The sequence below is a fragment of the Bufo gargarizans genome, chromosome 2 (genome assembly GCF_014858855.1).
Source record: "Bufo gargarizans isolate SCDJY-AF-19 chromosome 2, ASM1485885v1, whole genome shotgun sequence".
In the NCBI taxonomy this organism is placed as follows: Eukaryota; Metazoa; Chordata; class Amphibia; order Anura; family Bufonidae; genus Bufo; species Bufo gargarizans.
The window spans coordinates 94,374,523-94,395,432 of NC_058081.1; the positions used below are offsets into that span (position 1 = coordinate 94,374,523).

Sequence of the window (20,910 nt, forward strand, 5' to 3'; positions counted from 1 at the left end):
TGTGCGCTTGGCAGCTGAAGGCATCTGTGTTGGTCCCATGTTCCTATTTGCTCGCATTGCTGAGAAAAACAATCCTTTAATATATGCAAATGAGCCTCTAGGAGCAACGGGGGCGTTACAATTACTCTTACAGAATCTAATCTCTCTGCAACTGCTGCGCCCTCTGCACTTTAATTGGCAGGGACGGGCACTGAAAACGTCATCATGTTTGACCTGTCAAAGTGCAGAGGGCGCAGCGGTTATTGAGAGATTAGATTCTGTAGGAGTAAGGCTACTTTCACACCTGCGTTTAGGTGCGGATCAGTCTGGTATCTGCACAGACGGATCCGCACCTATAATGCAAACGCTTAGATCCGTTCAGAACGGATCCGTTTGCATTACCATGAACAAAACCATGATAGTGCAAACGGATCCGTTTTGACTTTACATTGAAAGTCAATGGGGGACGGATCCGTTTGCAAATTGAGCCACACTGTGTCAACTTCAAACGGATCCGTCACTATTGACTTACATTGTAAGTCTGGACGGATCCGTTTGCCTCCACACGGCCAGGCGGACACCCGAACGCTGCAAGCTGCATTCGGGTGTCCACCTGGTGAGCGGAGGACAAACGGCGCCAGACTGATGCATTCTGAGCGGGTCCGCATCCACTCAGAATGCATTAGGGCTGGACGGATCCGTTCGGGGCCACTTGTGAGAGCCTTCATTTGCATAAATTAAAACATAATTTTCCTTAGTAACGCGGGCACATATGAACATGAGACCAACACAGATGCCTTCAGCTGCCAAGCGCACATGTAACAGGTCAGCCAGTGTCATAGGTACAAGTCTGCTGACAGATGCCCTTTAATTTTAGGTGTGAATGGCAGACTTGAAAATGGCTGAACAAGCTCGTCCCACTGTCTCCCCCATTTCCAATTCCTTATGAGTGACCTCTAAGCGGACACGGTGGCCACAGCAACCCCTTTATCAGGATTTGAAGGGGGCCCAGCGATGAGCCATTTACAACATACCTGACTGGTATACCATACACGGTGAGTGTCTGAGGCCCGCAGAGATTCGGACAGACATGCATCCAGGTTACCGGGACATTCCCCATCCAGCTGATGCGCGTTTGCCATTGTGGTTCGTTTATTCCTAAAAAGCAGCTTTACCATTGATCATATCACACAGCGCTCACGCATTTTAACACACCGCCATCTCACTCTTTTCAGCGTGTAAAGGCACGTCTCTCACTGTACATAGAAAAGAACGCTCACAAATAAAACTGCTGCAATCACATAAAACTTTATAAGAGGTGAACACAAATCAGCCCCCCGCATAAAAACATAAAAGTAACCTCCTGTGTCCGCAGCACACAGACTGGCACATACGCCATTACAGTACATGTGTAATACAGGCGGAGGGGCTGGAACCTGTGCTTCGTGCCCATTAACCCTGGAAGCTGCCATTTCATCAGCAATACTCAACAGGGTGAGATCTGACCAGCACTGAAGTGCTTCCCATCACTGGCACACGTATCTGGAAAGGGCACCTATGCAAAAATACATGACATAATGGGACCATTTTCTACAGGAAAAGGTGATCAAAACTGATGCAAAGCCAAAGCAGCCCCTGCCTTCATTCTCCAAAGGGCCTCTGAAAAATGTGTCGTGGAAACAGATTGGTTGCCGTGGGCAACTACTCTACTTTTCCTCTGCACCAGTTTTGATTCCTCTCATTTATCAAAGAGGCCTAACAGAAAAACTGTCCTCGCCGCCCATAGCAACCAATGAGAGCTCCACTTTTATTTCTGGTTGCTATGGACAACAAGGCCATTATCTCTATTAGACAGTTTCCATAAATGAGGACCTAACAGACAATGACACGGCGTAGATCAGTCCCACCGCCTGAGACTTGGAATGACTTCCAAGCTGCTTGCCTCCTCCTGCACAGCGCCAGGTGAGTCTGACATACAGGTTGAAGGGAAACATCCTAGCAACCGGTCCCAAAAATGCACATCCCTAAGTAGTGAAACTGTTTCAGATTGCTCAGGCGTTTAACCTTAAAGGAAACCTGTTGCCTGTACTATGCTGTCCTCGCTAACGACCGCATGGTGTAGTGACAGACCCACCGATTTCACTGGTCAGTCAGTACTGTTATAATACAGGCGTGCACCAGCGCTGTGAGGGAGAGGAGTCTGATGAGACTCATGGCCTTGTCCTTCCCTGCCTCCTGACCATCACTGGCAGGTTTCTTTCCTATGCATAATATGGAAACCAGGGATGGTTAGGAGGCGGACGAGGTCAGGGCCATGAGTCTCATTGGTGCACACTGCAAAGTCTGGCACGCCTGTAGTATAACCGTACTGACTGCCAGACCAGGGAAATCAGTGGGTCTGTCACTACACTATGCAGTCCTCAGTGAGGGCACCATAGCGTAGGTGAAAGGATCCCTTTAAAAGGGGTCATCCATACTTGGACATGTTTAACTGTCCCCAGCAGGATGCTGTACCTATTGAAAAACTCGTACTCCCCATCTCCCTTGAGGGATCTTCTGGTCCCTGGCCCTGTAATCCTTCGGACAGTGACGAGCGCTGCTGTGGCCAATGACTGGTCTCAGCTGAGACATGTGCCCAAGCAGCACATCAATGCTGGGCCATGGGCCACTAGGACACACATTACCGCTGTGTCTAGCCGTCCAGGTACTTACAAGCCAGGGACCGGATGATCGCTGAAGTGGTGGGGAGTGGGCGAGTATGATTATTTTTTCAGTAGGTACAACACTCTGCAGGGGACAGTTAATGTCCACAAGGCTCGACAACCCCATTTAAAAGGGAACCCGTCAGCGACGTTATCCTCATGTTTTTTTTGAGAGCAGCATAACGTAGTGACAGACAAGCTGATTTCAGAGGTGCGTCACTCACGAGGAAAAATTGTGCAGCATCATATTAATCACTGGCCGGACCTGGGAAAGAGTCATGGCTACTTCAGACGACAGGACCTCTCTCTATCACATTAAACTAAGCAGGAGAACCTCTTCTGTAAGGGCACACAGCAGTTTCATGACAAAGGCCTAGTCACTGATTTTGCAGATTTCATCTCCTTTCAGTCAAGTAAGTTTGCAAATAAGTTCGTCTTGTGAACGCGATGATCTACCTGCATGCTTGTGTACATGATGTATACATAAAGACAACAGTACACTTACATTCCTGAAAAATAAAACCCTGCACATATAGGACTCACTGGATAGACATAAGGGAGGTCCCCAGCCCGCCTGCAGCAGTCAGTGTGATAATCCTTTCTATACATGATTAGGTTAGATGGCATGGGCAAGGCTACCCCTCCAAGTACCCTACCCTTGATGTACAAAGCAGACAGATTAGCAGCAATATTTTATATCCGGCCTTTGGTAATCCTAAAACATCTTAGCAAGAATTTTTTTTAAAGTGAAATAATCGTATCACTTGTTACTGCCACTGTTTCTTGGGTTTCTCTTGGCGGCCGGGTCCTGGATACCTCCGGTACGGTTTACTGTTGCCACGCTGTTGTGAATGAGGAGACTGTGCTGGAAAACCATTCCCAGGCTTGCTGTCACCTTGCTGAGGAAAGCGTGGTCTACGGTCCTGAGGTGGTGGGCCATTCACTGCACCATAATCGGTGTGTTCCGGGAAGGGTCTCTGTGGATAGTGTCTGCGTCTATTAGGACCTCTAATGTGCAAGAGAAAAAGAATTCATGAGTTCATGAGAACAAGTGACGAGAACTGGTCAACCACCAGTTACATGCAAGGCGATTAGGACTTTTAGGGTATGGGCGCACGTAGAAAAAAGCCCTGTGGAGCCCACACAGTGGAATTGTCTAGAGTGGATGAGATGTTCACCATCTAATCCACGGTCCTATAAATAAAGGTGCATTCACACAGCCGTATGAATTTTGTGGTCCACAAAACCGCAAGAAGTAAGGAAGGCATCCGCGTTGGATCCATTTATTTTTCAGACTCATTGTAACATTTCCTATTCTTTTTGCGGAGATGACATACAGATGCAGACGGCACACGGTGTGCTGTGCTGACCGCATTTTTTGTGAACCCACCAAAATGAATGGGTCAGCATCCGATCTGCAAAAAATGCAGATTGCAGAATGCAGACGCCTGCGCTCCCCGCTGCCTCCCTCACCGCTCCCTCATATACTGTGCAGTATATTAATATGTGTGCCCTAAATATAAGTGTTCACATTCCCGCTATTTCTCACCGATCAGTGAGGCCAGCGCTGACATTGAACAATCATCTGTATCTTCACCACGTGCTGAATAACCAGCCGCCTGGAGATACCCGACAGCGATCAGCACGCAATGCAGGGTGGAGCTGTTCTACAGTATATAGGGGCAGCTATAGTATATGCGGGGTGGAGCTGTTCTACAGTATATAGGGGCAGCTATAGTATATGCGGGGTGGAGCTGTTCTACAGTATATAGGGGCAGCTATAGTATATACAGGGTGAAGCTGTTCTACAGTATATAGGGGCGGTTAATATGGAGGGAGAAGCTGTACTACAGTATATAGGGACAGCTATAGTATATACAGGGAGGAGCTGTTCTACAGTATATAGGGGCAGCTATAGTATATACAGTGAGGAGCTGTTCTACAGTATATAGGGACAGCTATAGTATATACAGGGAGGAGCTGTTCTACAGTATATAGGGGCAGCTATAGTATATACGGGGAGGAGCTGTTCTACAGTATATAGGGGCAGCTATAGTATATACAGGGAGGAGCTGTTCTACAGTATATAGGGGCAGCTATAGTATATACAGGGTGGAGATGTTCTACAGTATATAGGGGCGATTAATATGGAGGGAGAGGCTGTACTACAGTATATAGGGACAGCTATAGTATATACAGGGAGGAGCTGTTCTACAGTATATAGGGACAGCTATAGTATATACAGGGAGGAGCTGTTCTACAGTATATAGGGGCAGCTATAGTATATACAGGGAGGAGCTGTTCTGCAGTATATAGGGGCAGCTATAGTATATACAGGGAGATGTTCTACAGTATATAGGGGCGGTTAATATGGAGGGAGAAGCTGTACTACAGTATATAGGGGGCAGCTAAAGTGTATATACAGGGAGGAGCTGTTCTACAGTATATAGGGGCAGCTATAGTATATACAAGGAGGAGCTGTTCTACAGTATATAGGGGGAGGTATAGTATATACAGGGAGGAGCTGTTCTACAGTATATAGGGGCAGCTATAGTATATACAGGGAGGAGCTGTTCTGCAGTATATAGGGGCAGCTATAGTATATACAGGGTGGAGATGTTCTACAGTATATAGGGGCGGTTAATATGGAGGGAGAAGCTGTACTACAGTATATAGGGACAGCTATAGTATATACAGGGAGGAGCTGTTCTACAGTATATAGGGGCAGCTATAGTATATACAAGGAGGAGCTGTTCTACAGTATATAGGGGGAGGTATAGTATATACAGGCAGAAGCTGTTCTACAGTATATAGGGGGCAGCTAAAGTGTATATACAGGGAGGAGCTGTTCTACAGTATATAGGGGCAGCTATAGTATATACAAGGAGGAGCTGTTCTACAGTATATAGGGGGAGGTATAGTATATACAGGCAGAAGCTGTTCTACAGTATATAGGGGCAGCTAAAGTGTATATACAGGGAGGAGCTGTTCTACAGTATATAGGGGCAGCTATTGTATATACAGGGAGGAGCTGCTCTTCAGTATATAGGGGCAGCTATTGTATATACAGGGAGAAGCTGTTCTACAGTATATAGGGGCAGCTAAAGTGTATATACAGGGAGGAGCTGCTGTACAGTATATAGGGGCAGCTATAGTATATACAGGGAGGAGCTGTTCTACAGTATATAGGCAGAAGCTGTTCTACAGTATATAGGGGTAGCTATAGTATATACAGGGAGAAGCTGTTCTACAGTATATAGGGGCAATTATAGTATATACATGGAGGAGCTGTTCTGCAGTATATAGAGGCAGCTATAGTATATGAGGGAGCGGTGAGGGCAGCAGCTGGGAGCCCAATCATCTTTATAGTCAGTACTGCACTGTACGAGGAAGAGGGACAATTCCTCTAAAATGTACAATAAAATAAAAAGGAATCCACATTAAACCAATTGAAAATTCTTAACAAACAAAAGATAGAAAAATGTTTTAAAAAATGGCATTACCTAAATTGGTTGAATGAGTAATCTTCCATTTGATGTAAATTGTGCCTGGGACCTGACATATGTGGAGGCACAAAACCAGGTGAAGGTATCCGAGGGCCCTGACTGCAAAGGGGACAGAATAACATAACAGCGTGCAGTCATGACCTTGTTACAGCAGGTGTGAGATACCTGATGCTATATCACAGGCATCCTCAAACTGCGGGCCTCCAGCTGTTGCAAAACTACAACTCCCAGCATGCTCGAACAGCCTACAGGTATCCGCCTACAGCAGGGCATTGTGGGAGTTGTAGTTTTTACAACAGCTGGAGGGCCGCAGTTTGAGGATGCCTGCTATAGTCCATGTAGTGTAATAAACTCTACTGCAAAGACGCTTTAGACGGTTAGCAATAGAAAAGGTGGAAACCCCTTCAGCTACCAGCAGTATCACGGTGAGGTCATATTCCAAATATATTCTCTACAGGCACAAAAATATGGGAAAGCAAACAGCACATCCATATCAGGAAGGTAAAGAACATACATGGGCTGATAGGATGGTGGAAATGCTCTCCAAACACTATTCCCAAGAGCCCGTGAATAATATGGTAAACCCTCAGATTCAGACCAATGAAAATAACTGGTGCCCACACAAATTCAGCAGTTTTCCAATGTAAAAAGGCAACAGCAAAAATATGGAGATGTGTACCAGGTGAAGCACTCACCTAGGATGTCTCCCACCAGCATGTGGAAACCCATGCTGTGGTCCCATCACTTGACGTGGATTATGATGAAACGATGGCTGTGCAAATGGTCTTTGAGTACCATTATCGTAGCTGCATGAAGAGAAACATCTTTTTAGTATATCTGTGTGTAATAAAGAAAACCATACTGGATCTATCAATTTTATTTTTGGATTTAAAAGGATCTGTCATGTGGTCAAACCTTTGCTTCAGGCTACCACAGAGAACAAAAGGCTCCCTCAATTTCTGCTGTCCTTAGACGCCATGGTCACAATGTCTGCGATTGGAGTTAATCGACGATCACAGACATCAGTTCCGTGTGTCTGCTGTGTAAAACCCGGAGGCTACGAGAACAGAGTGGGAGCCACTTTTAAAGAGCTGACTTCCACCATACATCTACGGAGTCGGAATTCTCCTCTGAAAGTAAGCTCCAGGTGAAATGAGTTGTATATATAAAGTAGCACTTTATATAGAATTATAATATTTTTTTTTACATGATTTCCTAGCGAAAAAGCAGATCAGCAGCAAGGTCCACATCAAAATCGACACAATTTAGTGCGGATTTGCAGATGCAGATTTTAATACCGTATACAATGTAGTGGGCAGCAGGAAAAAAAATCCAAATTGGGTGGAGATTGAAAAAAACAAAAAACACACAATTCAGAGTTTTATGGGTTTAATTTTTACACTGTTCCTTATGCGGTAAAACGGTCCTTCTCCCTTCATTCTCTGGCTCAGCGCGATTACAGCAATACCACATTTGTTTAGTTTAAAAGAGGACATTTCATGCAATTTTATTAAGGGAGATCTATACCTGTACTTGCAGGGTACCCCCCGCTGATGCTGCCGCTCTGCTTGATTTTGAAAAATATGCCTCCTATGCTCCGCTGTATCCCTCCGGATTTCTCCCGCTCAGTATGCTACTTTTTCTTTCCTATGGTTGCGCCCAAAATAGCTGAGCACTGGTTCGGCTATTTCAGACAGCCTCATAGAAGTGAATGCAGTGGTTGCCACTTTTGCGCTGTGCGCTTCCCATTAATTTCAATGGGAGCTGCTGAAAATAGCCGAGCACGCCGCTCAGTGTATTTCCGGTGTTCTCACAGGCATTAATGGAGGGCGGCCACGCATTGGGCTGGCTGTGCTCCCTCCTTTAGGCCTCCTGCACACAACCGTATGGCTTTTTCAGTGTTTTGAGATGTTCAGTTTTTTGTTTCCGTTGCGTTTTTCCGTATGGCATATACAGTATACAGTAATTACAAAGAAAAAATTGGGCTGGGAACGGATACGGAAGACAAACTGATGCATTTCCGTATGTGTTCTGTTTTTCTGCAGACCCATTGACTTGAATGGAGCCATGGAACGTGATTTGCGGGCAATAATAGGACATGTTCTATCTTTCAACAAAACGGAATGCATACGGAGTACATTCCGTTTTTTTTTTGTGGAACCATTGAAATGAATGGTTCCGTATACGGAATGCAAAAACGGCCCGTAAAAATAAAAAATAATAAAATGGTAGTGCGAAAGAGGCCTTACTTTGTGGGCTCCGTTCTAAAGACAGGTGCAGGTCTCAGAGGTGGGACCCACACCTATCAGACATTGGGGGCATATCCTAGCGATATGCCCCCAACGACGGAGGCGAGACAACCCCTTTAACAAACAGTTTTACCATGAGAAGTTCCACAAGCACATAGAGATTTTGGATGAGGAGTGTTGGTGGCTAAAGTTACTAAAACTGAGGGATTACCTGTGATTCCTGGGTTGATCCCGTGGACACGGATATCGTTGTAAATTTCCGTTTGAGGAGTGGCGCTTGTTGACGTGAGGTTTATCTAATTCAGCACTGCTTTATATAGAAGAAAACAGATGGTTAATGGAAATCACTACACTACTACAGCAGTGTCACATCACAACACTACTTCATTTTATATAGCCTACTACACCGACAGCACCCAGAAATCATTGCTTAAAGGGGTGGTCTCACTTCAGCAAGTGGCATTTATTATGTAGAGGAAGTTACTACAAGGCACTTACTAATGTATTGTGATTGTCCATATTGAATCCTTTACTCACTGGATTCATTTTTCCCATCACATTATACACTGCTCATATTCAGGGGTTACGACCACTGTGTAATCCATCAGTGGTGGTCGTGCTTGTACACTATAGGAAAAGGCGTTAATCTCTCTGGTGGCCGGGACTTGTGGGAATGCACATGGACCAACGCTTTTTCTATAGTGTGCAAGCACGGCCACCGTTGCTGGATTGCAAGGTGGTCATAACCATGGAAAAGAGCAGTGTATAACGTGATGGAAAAATGAATCCAGCCAGTAAAGGATGCAATATGGACAATCACAATACATTAGTAAGTATTAACGTCCTCTACATAACAAATGCTAATGGCTGAAGCGAGACAACCCTTTCCAGGAATACTATTACAGAAATGCTCATGTAGTTGCTTACATCATCTACATCTTCATACATTCATACATGTACAGCGCTTGGTCATAAGGGGGTTAATGTGACACATGGCTATTTGCCCCAATTTAGTTTCCTTTCACACAGGTCAATGCCTGATGATAATGAGCGACAACCTAATCCGCAGAACTCGCTAAAATGGCTTCTCAGGGTACAGCCACATATAATCTAAATGTAGCAAGATTTTCCCTCCTATAACTACTTATCGATATGGTAGGTGATCATGTTCTACGGACGGAGGGTCCAAATGCGGAGACCGTACCGATCGATCATAAGATCAAGGATCCTGTGACCGCTGCTTTCAATAACCATGCAACGAGCAATTACACCGCGCAACAATGATCGTGCTACTGAGAGAAACATGCAATTTATACTAAAATGAGCGCGCCGACTCCAAATATGAACTCGGAATTTGCCTGACACGTCTGGATTTTAAGTTATACAATGCAAAGCCTATTCAGTTATAATATTAATGCATTATATTGGAGATATTCCAATGGACATGTCCAGACCTGTCCGGACGCTCTCAGGCTGATGTCAGCAGTAAGTATATAAGGCAAGCTGGACAGATTTTGATAGTGATCTGTTATAGTGCTATCAGTTTTGAAACTTAAGATGGATAAACGCAAATGTGTTAACGAACCAGACAATTTCTGCTACATATGTGGCAAATATACTTATGATCAGCGCAAGAATCTGACAAAGCGAGTGCGTCTTGCAGCTTGGGATGCATTTGTGCTAGTAGTGCAGAACTTCCTTGGGAACAGACGAGCTGCAAACTATGCTGAATTAGTAGACAAGATGCTTACAGCACATGAACAACTTGGCTGCCGAATCTCATTGAAAGAGCATTTCTTACATTCCCATCTTTACTTTTTCCCACCCAATTTGGGACACGTAAGTGACGATCATGGAGAGCGGTTCCACAAAGATATTTCTACAATGGAGAACAAGTTTCAAGGCCGCTGATGGGGGACTACTGCTGGTTTTAGCAACTGGAAAATATGACCGTTCACAAAAGCAGATGCCAGTACTGGGCCTTGCTCAAGTAGGACTTTTAAACTGAAGAATGAGACTTTCCATTACATTTTCATACACTGTTTACTACGCAAACTTTGATGTAGATCAGGTAATTGTTGGAGTAAAACTCGTTCTGTTCAACATTATTCAATGCTTTCCAAGTGCTTCATTCATTTAGGCATACTTATGCACAGCAACATTTCGTGACGCGTTGCAACAATTCTGACTTCGCACACTCGATCTAGTATAGGACAAATGGTTTTTGCCCAGTAGCAGACAAAAAGTTTTTCGTTTTTGTTGTTGCGTGGTGTAGTTAGTGACCAATGAAGCGGAGGCTGGGCATGGATATGACATAATGCTGAGCTTACCAGAGAGTGGTAACAGTAGGCACACATAACTGCTTGCGACATGACAAAACCCACATTATACAATTCAAAATGACCATGCTCTCTCTTACACTAAATAAGTATTCCCATCTCGGACATTGGAGGCATCACTAGGATATGCTCCCAATGTCTGATAGCTGCTCATGCACGACCGCCCTCCATTCCTTTTTATGGGACAGCCGAAAATAAGCCGAGTGCTGGCTCGGCTATTTCAGTTAGCCCCATAGAAGTAGTCGTGCATGCGTGGTGTGTGCGGCTCGGCCATTTCTGGCACTGCCATAAGAGTGAGCAGAGCGGTGGTCGTGCATGCGTGGTGTGTGCGGCTCGGCCATTTCTGGCACTGCCATAAGAGTGAACAGAGCGGTCGTCGTGCATGCGTGGTGTGTGCGGCTCGGCCATTTCTGGCACTGCCATAAGAGTGAGCAGAGCGGTCGCCGTGCATGCGTGGTGTGTGCGGCTCGGCCATTTCTGGCACTGCCATAAGAGTGAACGGAGCGGTGGTCGTGCATGCGTGGTGCGTGCGGCTCGGCCATTTCTGGCACTGCCATAAGAGTGAACAGAGCGGTCATCGTGCATGCGTGGTGTGTGCGGCCCGGCCATTTCTGGCACTGCCATAAGAGTGAACAGAGCGGTCGTCGTGCATGCGTGGTGTGTGCGGCTCGGCCATTTCTGGCACTGCCATAAGAGTGAGCAGAGCGGTCGCCGTGCATGCGTGGTGTGTGCGGCTCGGCCATTTCTGGCACTGCCATAAGAGTGAACGGAGCGGTGGTCGTGCATGCGTGGTGTGTGCGGCTCGGCCATTTCTGGCGCTGCCATAAGAGTGAACGGAGTGGTGGTCGTGCATGCGTGGTGTGTGCGGCTCGGCCATTTCTGGCACTGCCATAGGAGTGAATAGAGCGTTGGTCGTGCTTGCGCAGGGTGTGGCTCGGCTATTTTTGGCGCTGCCATAGGAGTGAATGGAGGGTGGCCGTGCATGCATGGTGTGTGCGGCTCGGCCATTTCTAGCGCTGCCATAGGAGTGAATGGAGGGTGGCCGTGTATGCGTGGACTCCGTTTCAACTATAGGTGTGGGTACCAGTGGTGGGATTTGCACCCATCAGACATTGGGGGCATATCACTAGGAGATGGGAATGCCCCAGGAACCACAGATAACCCCTATGTCCAGGAGAGGAGATAAGCGTGGCAAGTGGGGGTCTGACCGCTGAAACCCTTGCTGATCACAAGAATGTGATGCAGTGATGCCCGCTTGCCGGAGGTACCTGAGCGCAGTACTCTTATCTTTGGCAGTCGAATAGAGCAGCAGCTGACATGCATGACAGCTGCTCCATTCAAATGCGGGGGGGAAACATGGCACCATGGTCTTAAGACCGACAAGGTCTCCAGCAGTCAGACCTCACTGATCCTCTGCACAGACATTTTGTGTTGTTCATGGGGAAACCCCCTTTAACCTACTTAAAAGGGGTTATATCATGATTAATGTAAATTAAAATCCAACATCATATAGTAAGTGACAGATCGAACCAGCTCTGAACCTTCTGCTGCAGCTGGTGGCAGTCGAAGGATAAAACTGACCGTGTGCTTACATCTCCATGAGCGGAGAGAGAAATCAGAATAAGAGCAAACAGCAGGTGGCGCTATACAGATAGATTTCATTGAATAACTCAGTAGCTATAATGCATTCAATTACAAAATCATTCAGATCCAGGTGCTGGTTTGAAAAATTGCTGAATATGTTTCGTGGGACGACCCCTCATTCATTTACACACAGGCCTGCCATAAAGTGCAAGGACAAACATGGCATTATGAATTTCAGGACCGCGGCAGTGCTTTCCGTTATACTATTCACAGCTTAGTAGCACATGACTATATAATCAGCTTAATACCCACATGTTAAGTAATATGTCAGGAGCACATACATCGGAATGGAAGGGAAAGGGAACAATATTAGGGTACTTTCACACTAGCGTTTTTCTTTTCCGGCATTGAGTTCCATCACAGGGGCTCTATACCGGAAAAGAACTGATCAGTTATATCCTAATGCATTCTGAATGGAGAGCAATCCGTTCAGGATGCATCAGGATGTCTTCAGTTCAGTCACTCTTACAGTATTTGACCAGAGAAAATACCGCAGCATGCCGGATCCGGCATTAATTTCCATTGAAACGTATTAGTTATAAATGATAATGATAGTCATTAGCGATTGCCGCATTGACGGATCCGTTCTTCCAGAACACACATGCGCAGACCTTTAAAATCTGTGAAAAATTTTTTATACCGGATCCGTTTTTCTAGATGACACCGGAGAGACGGATCTGACATTTCAATGCATTTGTCAGACGGATCAGTCTGACAAATGCCATCCGTTTTGCATCCGGATTGCTGGATCTGGCAGGCAGTTTCGGCAAGGGAACTGCCTGCCGGAATGCTCTGCCGCAAGTGTGAAAGTAGCCTTAGTCTCTCTCACCGATATAATTCAAAATGAAGTAAGACATTAGCCCATTGATATATTTTGGGGTTCAGCTGTCACAATTTCCAGTGACTTCGGCTGAGTACATTGCCCTAAATACTGCTGCCTGGTATCACTATAAGGCCGGACACACATGAGCGGGTGCAATGCGAGAAACTCGCTGCGAGTGTCAGTGTGATTTCCTGTTCTGGTCTGAGCTCCTCTGACAAGATCGCACAGCATTAGGGCTCATGCACACAAACGTATTTTCTCTCAGTGTTTTTTTTGCGGCCCGTATACAGAACTATTCATGTCAATGGGTCAGCAGAAAAAAAAAATGTGTTACTCTGTGTGCAGTTTCTGCATTTCCGTTATGCAAAAAATAAATTACAGACGGACAAGGATAGTACTGTTCTATTAGGGGACAGCTGTTCCGTTCCGCAAAATACGGAATTCACACGGACATCATCCGTATTTTTTCGGACCTTAAAATACATACGGTCGTGTGCATGAGGCCTTATACTGATTTATAATGCTGTGTAAGGCCTCACGACACACGGCCGTTGTGCAGCCGTTCCATGCATTGAATGGGTCTGTGATCCGTCCGCACCACAAAAAATAAAAATAAAATAATAGAACATGTAAACAAACATGCATCCGTGATGCAGGAAGCACATTGCGGACTCGCCGTTTGTGGGCCGCAATACGGCCATGGCTGTGTGCATGAGGCCTAACCCTGAGAGTCCGGAAACCTATTGTATTACACTGACAGCATTATGTCAGTACAATTCAGTATATATCAATACGCTCAGGGTTACACAGCATTATAAACCATTAAAAGGCTACTTTCACACTAGTGTCTTCTATTTTTCGGTACTGAGATCAGTCAGAGGGGCTCAATACCGGAAAAAATGCTTCAGTTTTGTCCCCATTCATTGTAAATGGAGACAAAACGTAACTGAACATAGCAGAATGCCCCAAAATGCATTCCGTTCCGTTTGGTTGAGTTCCCATACCGGAGAGCAAACCGCAGCAAGCTGTATACGGAGCAAGACACAGAAAACGGATTTGTCCCCCATTGACTTTCAATGGAGTTAATGACAGATCCGTGTTGGCTATGTTTTAGATAATACAACCGGGATGCAGGCGGTTGTATTATCAGTAATGGAAGCGGTTTTTGCTGAACCCTGCCGGATCCACTAAAAACGCTAGTGTGAAAGTAGCCTAATGCGGTGCAATCCTGTCACAGGAGCAGGGGTCAGAACAGAACTTCACACTTCCGCACGCTGCAAGTTTATCGCATTCAACTCGCGGAGTGAGACTAGACTAAAGCGGAGACTCTTGTCCTTGGCAGTGAAAGGGTTTCTGTAGTTACCTTTGAGATTTGCCATGTAAAAGGTCGTCTAGATAATTGCTCCGCTCCATGATGTGTCCACGGCTGTTGTTGAATTCTGAAAAAGATGAATTATGTTCCTTACATGAAACAGCAAATGTTGGCAGCACGTTACCCTAAGGCCTCATGCACACGACTATGTGTTTTGCGGTCCGCAAAAAAAACGGACAACATTCCGTATGGCATCCTTTTTTTTGCGGATCCATTGTAAAAATGCCTATCCTTGTCCGCAAACGAGAAAAAAAAAATAGGACATGCACTATTTTTTTTGCGGAGCAACGAAACGGACATACTGATGCGGACAGCATACGGTGTGCTGTCTGCGTTTTTTACGGACCCATTGAAATGAATGGGTCCGCATCCTATCCGCTAAAAAAAACGTAACGGACATGGAAACAAAATACGGTCGTGTGCATGAGGCCTGAGTTGGCATTGAGGAGGACCAACTATAAGGACCATAACACAAGCAGGTGGAAGCCAGAGGAGCAGCCCACCTCCAAAACTGCCGCCCTGCGCTGGAGGCACATTATTGCTCTCTTACTAAGGGACTAATTAGGGGAACATCTTTTCCATGGCCGATGGGCAATAGTACGATGCATCCCCATATAGCTGGCATATTGTCGGCAGCCCATTCCCTGTTTTCCTGTGATGTGCTGCCGACAAGTGATTACTTTTATGTTAACAGTCCTCAGTTTGTAGGCTGATCGTGAGGTGTTCAGATGGCCATGATGGTCAGGAATTGTTACATGTACCGTAAATGCATGTGACAGAAGAGTGTGAGGCCTAGAGTTGTTGCGATACTAAATTTTTGATTCGGTTTCGATACTATGAAAAAGTATTACGATACTTGATACCACACGAAAAAAAAGAAAAAAACTAAAAACCACGTGCATTCTGCATTTTAAAAAATGGCGAATCACGCAGTTTTTATTTTTTCTGTTCCGGCGTTCACCGCATAGATTTTTTTTATATTTTAACAGTTTGGACTTTTCTGACGTGGCGATATGTAATATGTTTATTATTTATACATTTTATATGTGAAATTGGGAAAGGGGGTGATTCATACTTAATATTTTGGTGTTTTTTATTTTACACTTTTTATTTAATAACTATTTCCCCCCTTAGGGGCTAGAACCTGGGATTTTTTTCATCCCTTGTCCTATTCACCCTGATAGAGCTTTATCAGGGTGAATAGGACCTCACACTCTCCCTGCTGCGCTGTACTTTGTACACACAGCATCAGGGATGTTACTATGGCAGCCAGGGCTTCAGTAGCATCCTGGCTGCCATGGTAACCGATCGGAGCCCCAGGATTACACAGCTGGGGCTCCGATCAGAAGCTGCCACTGCACCACCAATGAGGGGGAGGGGACCCTGTGGCCACTGCCACCAATGATTTTAATACTGGGGGGGGGGGGGGGGGCGCACTGTGCCACCAATGATAATTACCCCTTAATACAGGATTAAGGGGTTAACTGCCGCTGATTGCAGCTCCCTGTCAGGAGCAGGGTGACGGCTATGCGATTCTGCTGCCGACACCTACCTCCTGTATTATGTGTTAAAGACTACTTTTCCTGGGTCCAGACTTTAAGTATCAGGCTACACAGAGCGGCGCCCAGTGATGTCCCAGCACTTACTATGAATCCTGGGCGCCGCTCCGTTCGCCCGCTGTCCAATAGCAGCGAGAAGGAACGCCCACTAGAGAAGCTGATGTCTCCTCCCCATTGCTCTTATAGTAATTAGCATATGGAGCAGGAGAGGAGAATGTAATGGGGCACAGCGGGTAAACAGAGCGGCGCCCAGGAATAATGGTAAGTGCTGGGAAATCGCTGGGCGCCGCTCTGTGTAGGAAAAGTCGTATCATTGGTGGCGCAGTGCGCCCGCCCCTCTCTTCTTATTGGTGGCAGCGGCAGCACAGGGGGAGGGAGAGACTGCTTCCTTCTCCCCTGTGCTGCTGAGAGAATATGAGCGCACCGAGATCAGCGCGCTCATGTTCAGAGATACTAGACTGTGCAGCCCAGTATCGAAAAAATTGAAATCCCGGTATCATATCGATACCAGGACAAAAGTATCGATTGGGTATCGAAATTTCGATACCCCCAACAACCCTAGTGTGGACCATACAATGCTGGACGCTGAGAGCGAGGAATTCAAGGGGATGACGGCTTGTACAGTTTTTGTGCAGCCTGCAGTAAATGGAGGGACGAGGCACATATAATGTCCGTAGATCTTCTCATATCAAAGGACAGAAAATTGTGTACGTAACGTGCAATATACTCACTTTCTATGGCTTCAGAAGGCTCCATGCTTAGCATATCAATCAAATACCTACAAGATAGATAGCAAAATAAATGCTCTGAACTGGACACTAAGCTCAGGACTTCTGTGTGGAGAATCCGCCCTGACAATCTGAATGGATTATGCGGGTTTTCAGCGCAGGGATTTTACTCTCCCCATCAGAGTGAATAGAGAAAATCCGGTCAGGAAAAATAAAATAAACTGACATGCTGTGGATTTTAAAATCCTCATTGTGTACATGAGAATCTGAATTTCTCATAGAATACAATGTACATGGAAAATCCAAACAATTTACTAACCCTGTAGATGGAGTAAGGTTAGACTAATCGTCTAGACCTGCACCAGATTCACCACAGGGGCTCAGGCTGGATGATAAATCAGGTGCAGGGATAGACACTTTCTCTGACTCTATACCATGGGTAGACAACCTCCGGCACTCCAGCTGTTGCTAAACTACAACTCCCAGCATGCATACTTGCTCTGCTCTTCTAAGAACTCTCATAGAAAAGAATGGAGCATGCTGGGAACTGCAGTTTCACAACAGCTGGAGTGCCGAAGGTTGCTGATCCCTGCTCTATACCAACTATTGGCTGGCATACTTTGCAAGGTCATGCCTTTTTTTCCTTTGAGACATACCTCTTACCAATTAATCCACTCCACCTTGGCGAGCTAGGCGCAATGGATTTTTCTAAACCTCGAGCTAACAAATTGCACTAGAAATGCGCCAAATTTACAACAGTGTCTAGGTGCACTCACAGTAAATATAAGCCATGATTCTACAGCTCATCTAAGAGCTTCAAGATTCAGTTGTGCGCACACATTACGCAGTAAGAACACGAGAGTCCCTAGTATAGTGACATATTCGAAATTTGCTAAGAAAATGGGTTAGCACTGCGGTTTGCATGTGGTGCACGCGTCCAGGAAAGGCGTCTAACTAGCACATGGCGAAGAAGGAGCGGCACTCACTTTCTTGATAATATGACGAGACGTTTATTTAAGGCATAATAGCATCATCAGTGACTAGTTTCAGCTCAAGCATGAGCCTTTTTCAAACTGCAATTTGAAAAAGTTTGAAAAAGGCTCAGGCTTGAGCCAAAACTAGTCACTGATGATGCTATTATGCCTTGAATAAACATCTCTTCATATCAAGTGAGTGCCGGTCCTTCTTCGCTATATATTAGACATTTTCATCAGTGTGATCAGTGCTCAGACTAACACTGATCGCTGAAATGTAGCTAGAGCCTTAGATGGAGAGAGGAGTCAATCTACATGGTAATAGTCTGCTCTAGCCATCCCACAAAATCAGGATGGCCATACACATTAATGTCGGCAGAAGGTGATTTTGTAGGACCAGGAGACCATCTAATGTGTATAGGGGCCTCCTAAGTCTCCCCTGAGCCTGTAGGGAATAGCAGTGGCTTGTTCCGTGTTCCTCATTCAGGAGACATGGATGATGGGACAAGAGGAGTGTGCATGTAGTGAGAGATGGCTATTGGCCAGCTGTCAGCTATGTACAGTCTATGGTCAGACATGGTCACCAAAACCACCTCCTCAGGTGGTTTGATTGGTTGTCACTGTTAGAGAATTTAAATGACAAGATCGAATACAAAAAAGGTATAAATCATGGAGGAGAGGTCGTCCTAAATGCTTAACTGGACCATCTGCCAGATATTACTCCACTAACAATAAAATTCTATCAAGTTGCAACTAAAATTATGGTGGCAAGTACTCCACTCACCTGCAAACTAAATATCCAGTCCTGTTCAGTCCATGAGTACAATGCACACCAACAAGTTTATCTGTGAAGGAGAAAAAAATGATGCTTTTATGAGCCATTCTTGAAAGGCACTCCAGAGAAGATACAATAACCTATATTATGAAGACACTTGCCACTATGATCATGCTCCCTTCTCTTGGCCTATCCTGCACAACTATAGACCAGTTTCTAATATTCCCTTCATCTCTAAATTCCTGGAGCGTCTAGTCTACTCTTGCTGATATCTCTCTGCTCACTCTCTCCTTGATCCATTACACACCCTACATTTTACAGAAACTGCCTATAAATGACCTCCTGGCAGCAAAATGCAACGGTGAATACTCTTTCCTCATTCTCCTTGACCTTTCTGCAGCTTTTGACACTGTAGACCACTATCTCCTACTCACCATGCTCCAATATATTATCCTAAAGGACACTGCCTTCTCATGGTTTTCTTCATATCTCTCTGACCGCTCTTTCAGCATATCATTCGCTGGCTCCACTTCTCCTCTTCCTATTGGGGGGGCCTCAAGTTTCAGTCCTTGTTCCTTTCCTCTTCTCTCTCCACGCAGCCCCAAATGGACAGACTATCAGCAGATTTGGTTTCCAGTACTATCTCTAGGGTGATGACACACAACTATACACTTCAACCCCCGACATCACCCCTGCTGTATCAGAGAAAATCAGTTACTGTCTCTCCGCAGTCTCTAACATCATTTCCTCTCCCTAACTGAAACTGAATCTCTTCTCTCATCTCTGTCTACCACATTGCCCGTGCTCTCCGTTCAGCCAATGACTTACGACTGACATCCACCATAATCCGAACCTCTCACTCTCGGCTTCAAGACTTCTCCTGAGCTGCATCAGTTCTCTGGAATGCCCTACCACAAGAAATTAGGATAAATCACGATATACATAATTTTAGGCGCTCCGTAAAAACACATCTTTTTAGGGAGGCCTATCACATCCCATGATCTAACTCCTCTCTATATATAGCGCATTTATCATCAGTTCCTGAACCTGATCCTCATCCAAACTCTCCACTGCACCAATAAGTACTACAGATATCGGTTAGGGACTGGCTCATGCAGCTTTATATCTACTCTACTGGATTTAAAAAAACAAAAAAATATATTCACAACTGCTCTGAATCTGGAAACCCAGCCTCAAACCACTGGAAGGTGAAGTGAATAACACTGATTATCTCATGGCAATGACACCGGTCAAGGAGTGGGATATACCAGGCAGCAAGTGAGCAATCTGTTCTTGAAGTTGGTGGAGCACATTTACTAAGGGACTTGCGAGTCTTTTAGTCGAAAAATAGTCGAAAGTCCCCTTTTTAACCAGCTGTGTGACAATATTTAGTCGCATGGCCGGATTAACACCGCGTTTGCCAGTTGGGTGGGGACGCATCGGGGTCGGGACTTCAGCCCTGGAAAATGTACTAACATTTACACCTGTTAACATGTTGGCAAAAAAAAAAAAAAACACTATGCCAACCAGGGACTGGCATAGTTTTTTCAAAAGGCGCAAGGACTGCCATAGATGCATCTAATTTATGACGAGGCGCATGCCTTGTCATAAATTAGATGAGTCTTACGGCAGTGTAAGGGGGAATCCAAGTGTGCCCTGATGTGTCCAAATAAAAACCAGGCATGTAGAGATCTGACTGACTCTCACAAGGCCCAAATATGGCTAGATGACTGGGTCAGAGCATCTCCGAAACAGCATGTCCTTGTGTGCAGAGAGGAAAATACCTATCAAAAGTGTCCCAAGGACGGACAAGCTCTAAACTTGCTGTGGAGGGGGGCGGCTTAGTGGCACACTGGTCAGAATGTCCATGATAGTCCTGTCCACCGCCCAAAGTGTCTACAATCAGCATGTGAGTAGAAGAGCTGGACCAGACCACGGAGCAATGGAAAAAGGTGGCCTAATCTGATGAATCACACGCTCTTTTACATCATGTGGATGGCTGGGTACATGGGCTTCACTTACCTGGGAAGGGATGGCACCAGGACGTACAGTGGAGGCAGTGTGATGTTCTGATGGGAAACCTTGGGCACTGGCAGTTATGTAGATGTTCCTTTTACACACATCCACTACCTCAGGCTATGTTCACATGGCAAATGCACAGCACAAAAATCAGTGGCAGATCAGGGAAAGGGAAACCTTCCTCTAAGGACAGGTCATTTTTGGCCTCATAACCACCACAAAGCACACTCTGGATACTCCT

The 20,910-nt window shown here is 45.6% G+C and overlaps 1 protein-coding gene across 3 annotated transcripts in view; it reads right to left on the reverse strand.

Annotated features, from left to right (window-relative positions):
• Window positions 1-759: 759 nt before the first annotated feature.
• DUSP11 (dual specificity phosphatase 11) overlaps window positions 760-20,910 on the reverse strand; it is a 35,173-nt gene continuing 15,022 nt past the window's right edge. The window contains exons 5-11 of one of the 3 annotated variants that reach the window (XM_044279321.1): window positions 18,660-18,720; window positions 16,905-16,951; window positions 14,606-14,681; window positions 8,648-8,743; window positions 6,883-6,993; window positions 6,185-6,286; window positions 761-3,689 (exon numbers count right to left, since the gene is read on the reverse strand). In XM_044279321.1, the coding sequence (XP_044135256.1) occupies window positions 3,449-3,689; window positions 6,185-6,286; window positions 6,883-6,993; window positions 8,648-8,743; window positions 14,606-14,681; window positions 16,905-16,951; window positions 18,660-18,720 (734 nt within the window). In that variant the 3' untranslated portion in view covers window positions 761-3,448. Of the gene's footprint in view, window positions 3,690-6,184; window positions 6,287-6,882; window positions 6,994-8,647; window positions 8,747-14,605; window positions 14,682-16,904; window positions 16,952-18,659; window positions 18,721-20,910 lie in introns of all 3 variants that reach the window. The other 2 variants (XM_044279320.1, XM_044279322.1) reach the window with 2 other exon arrangements.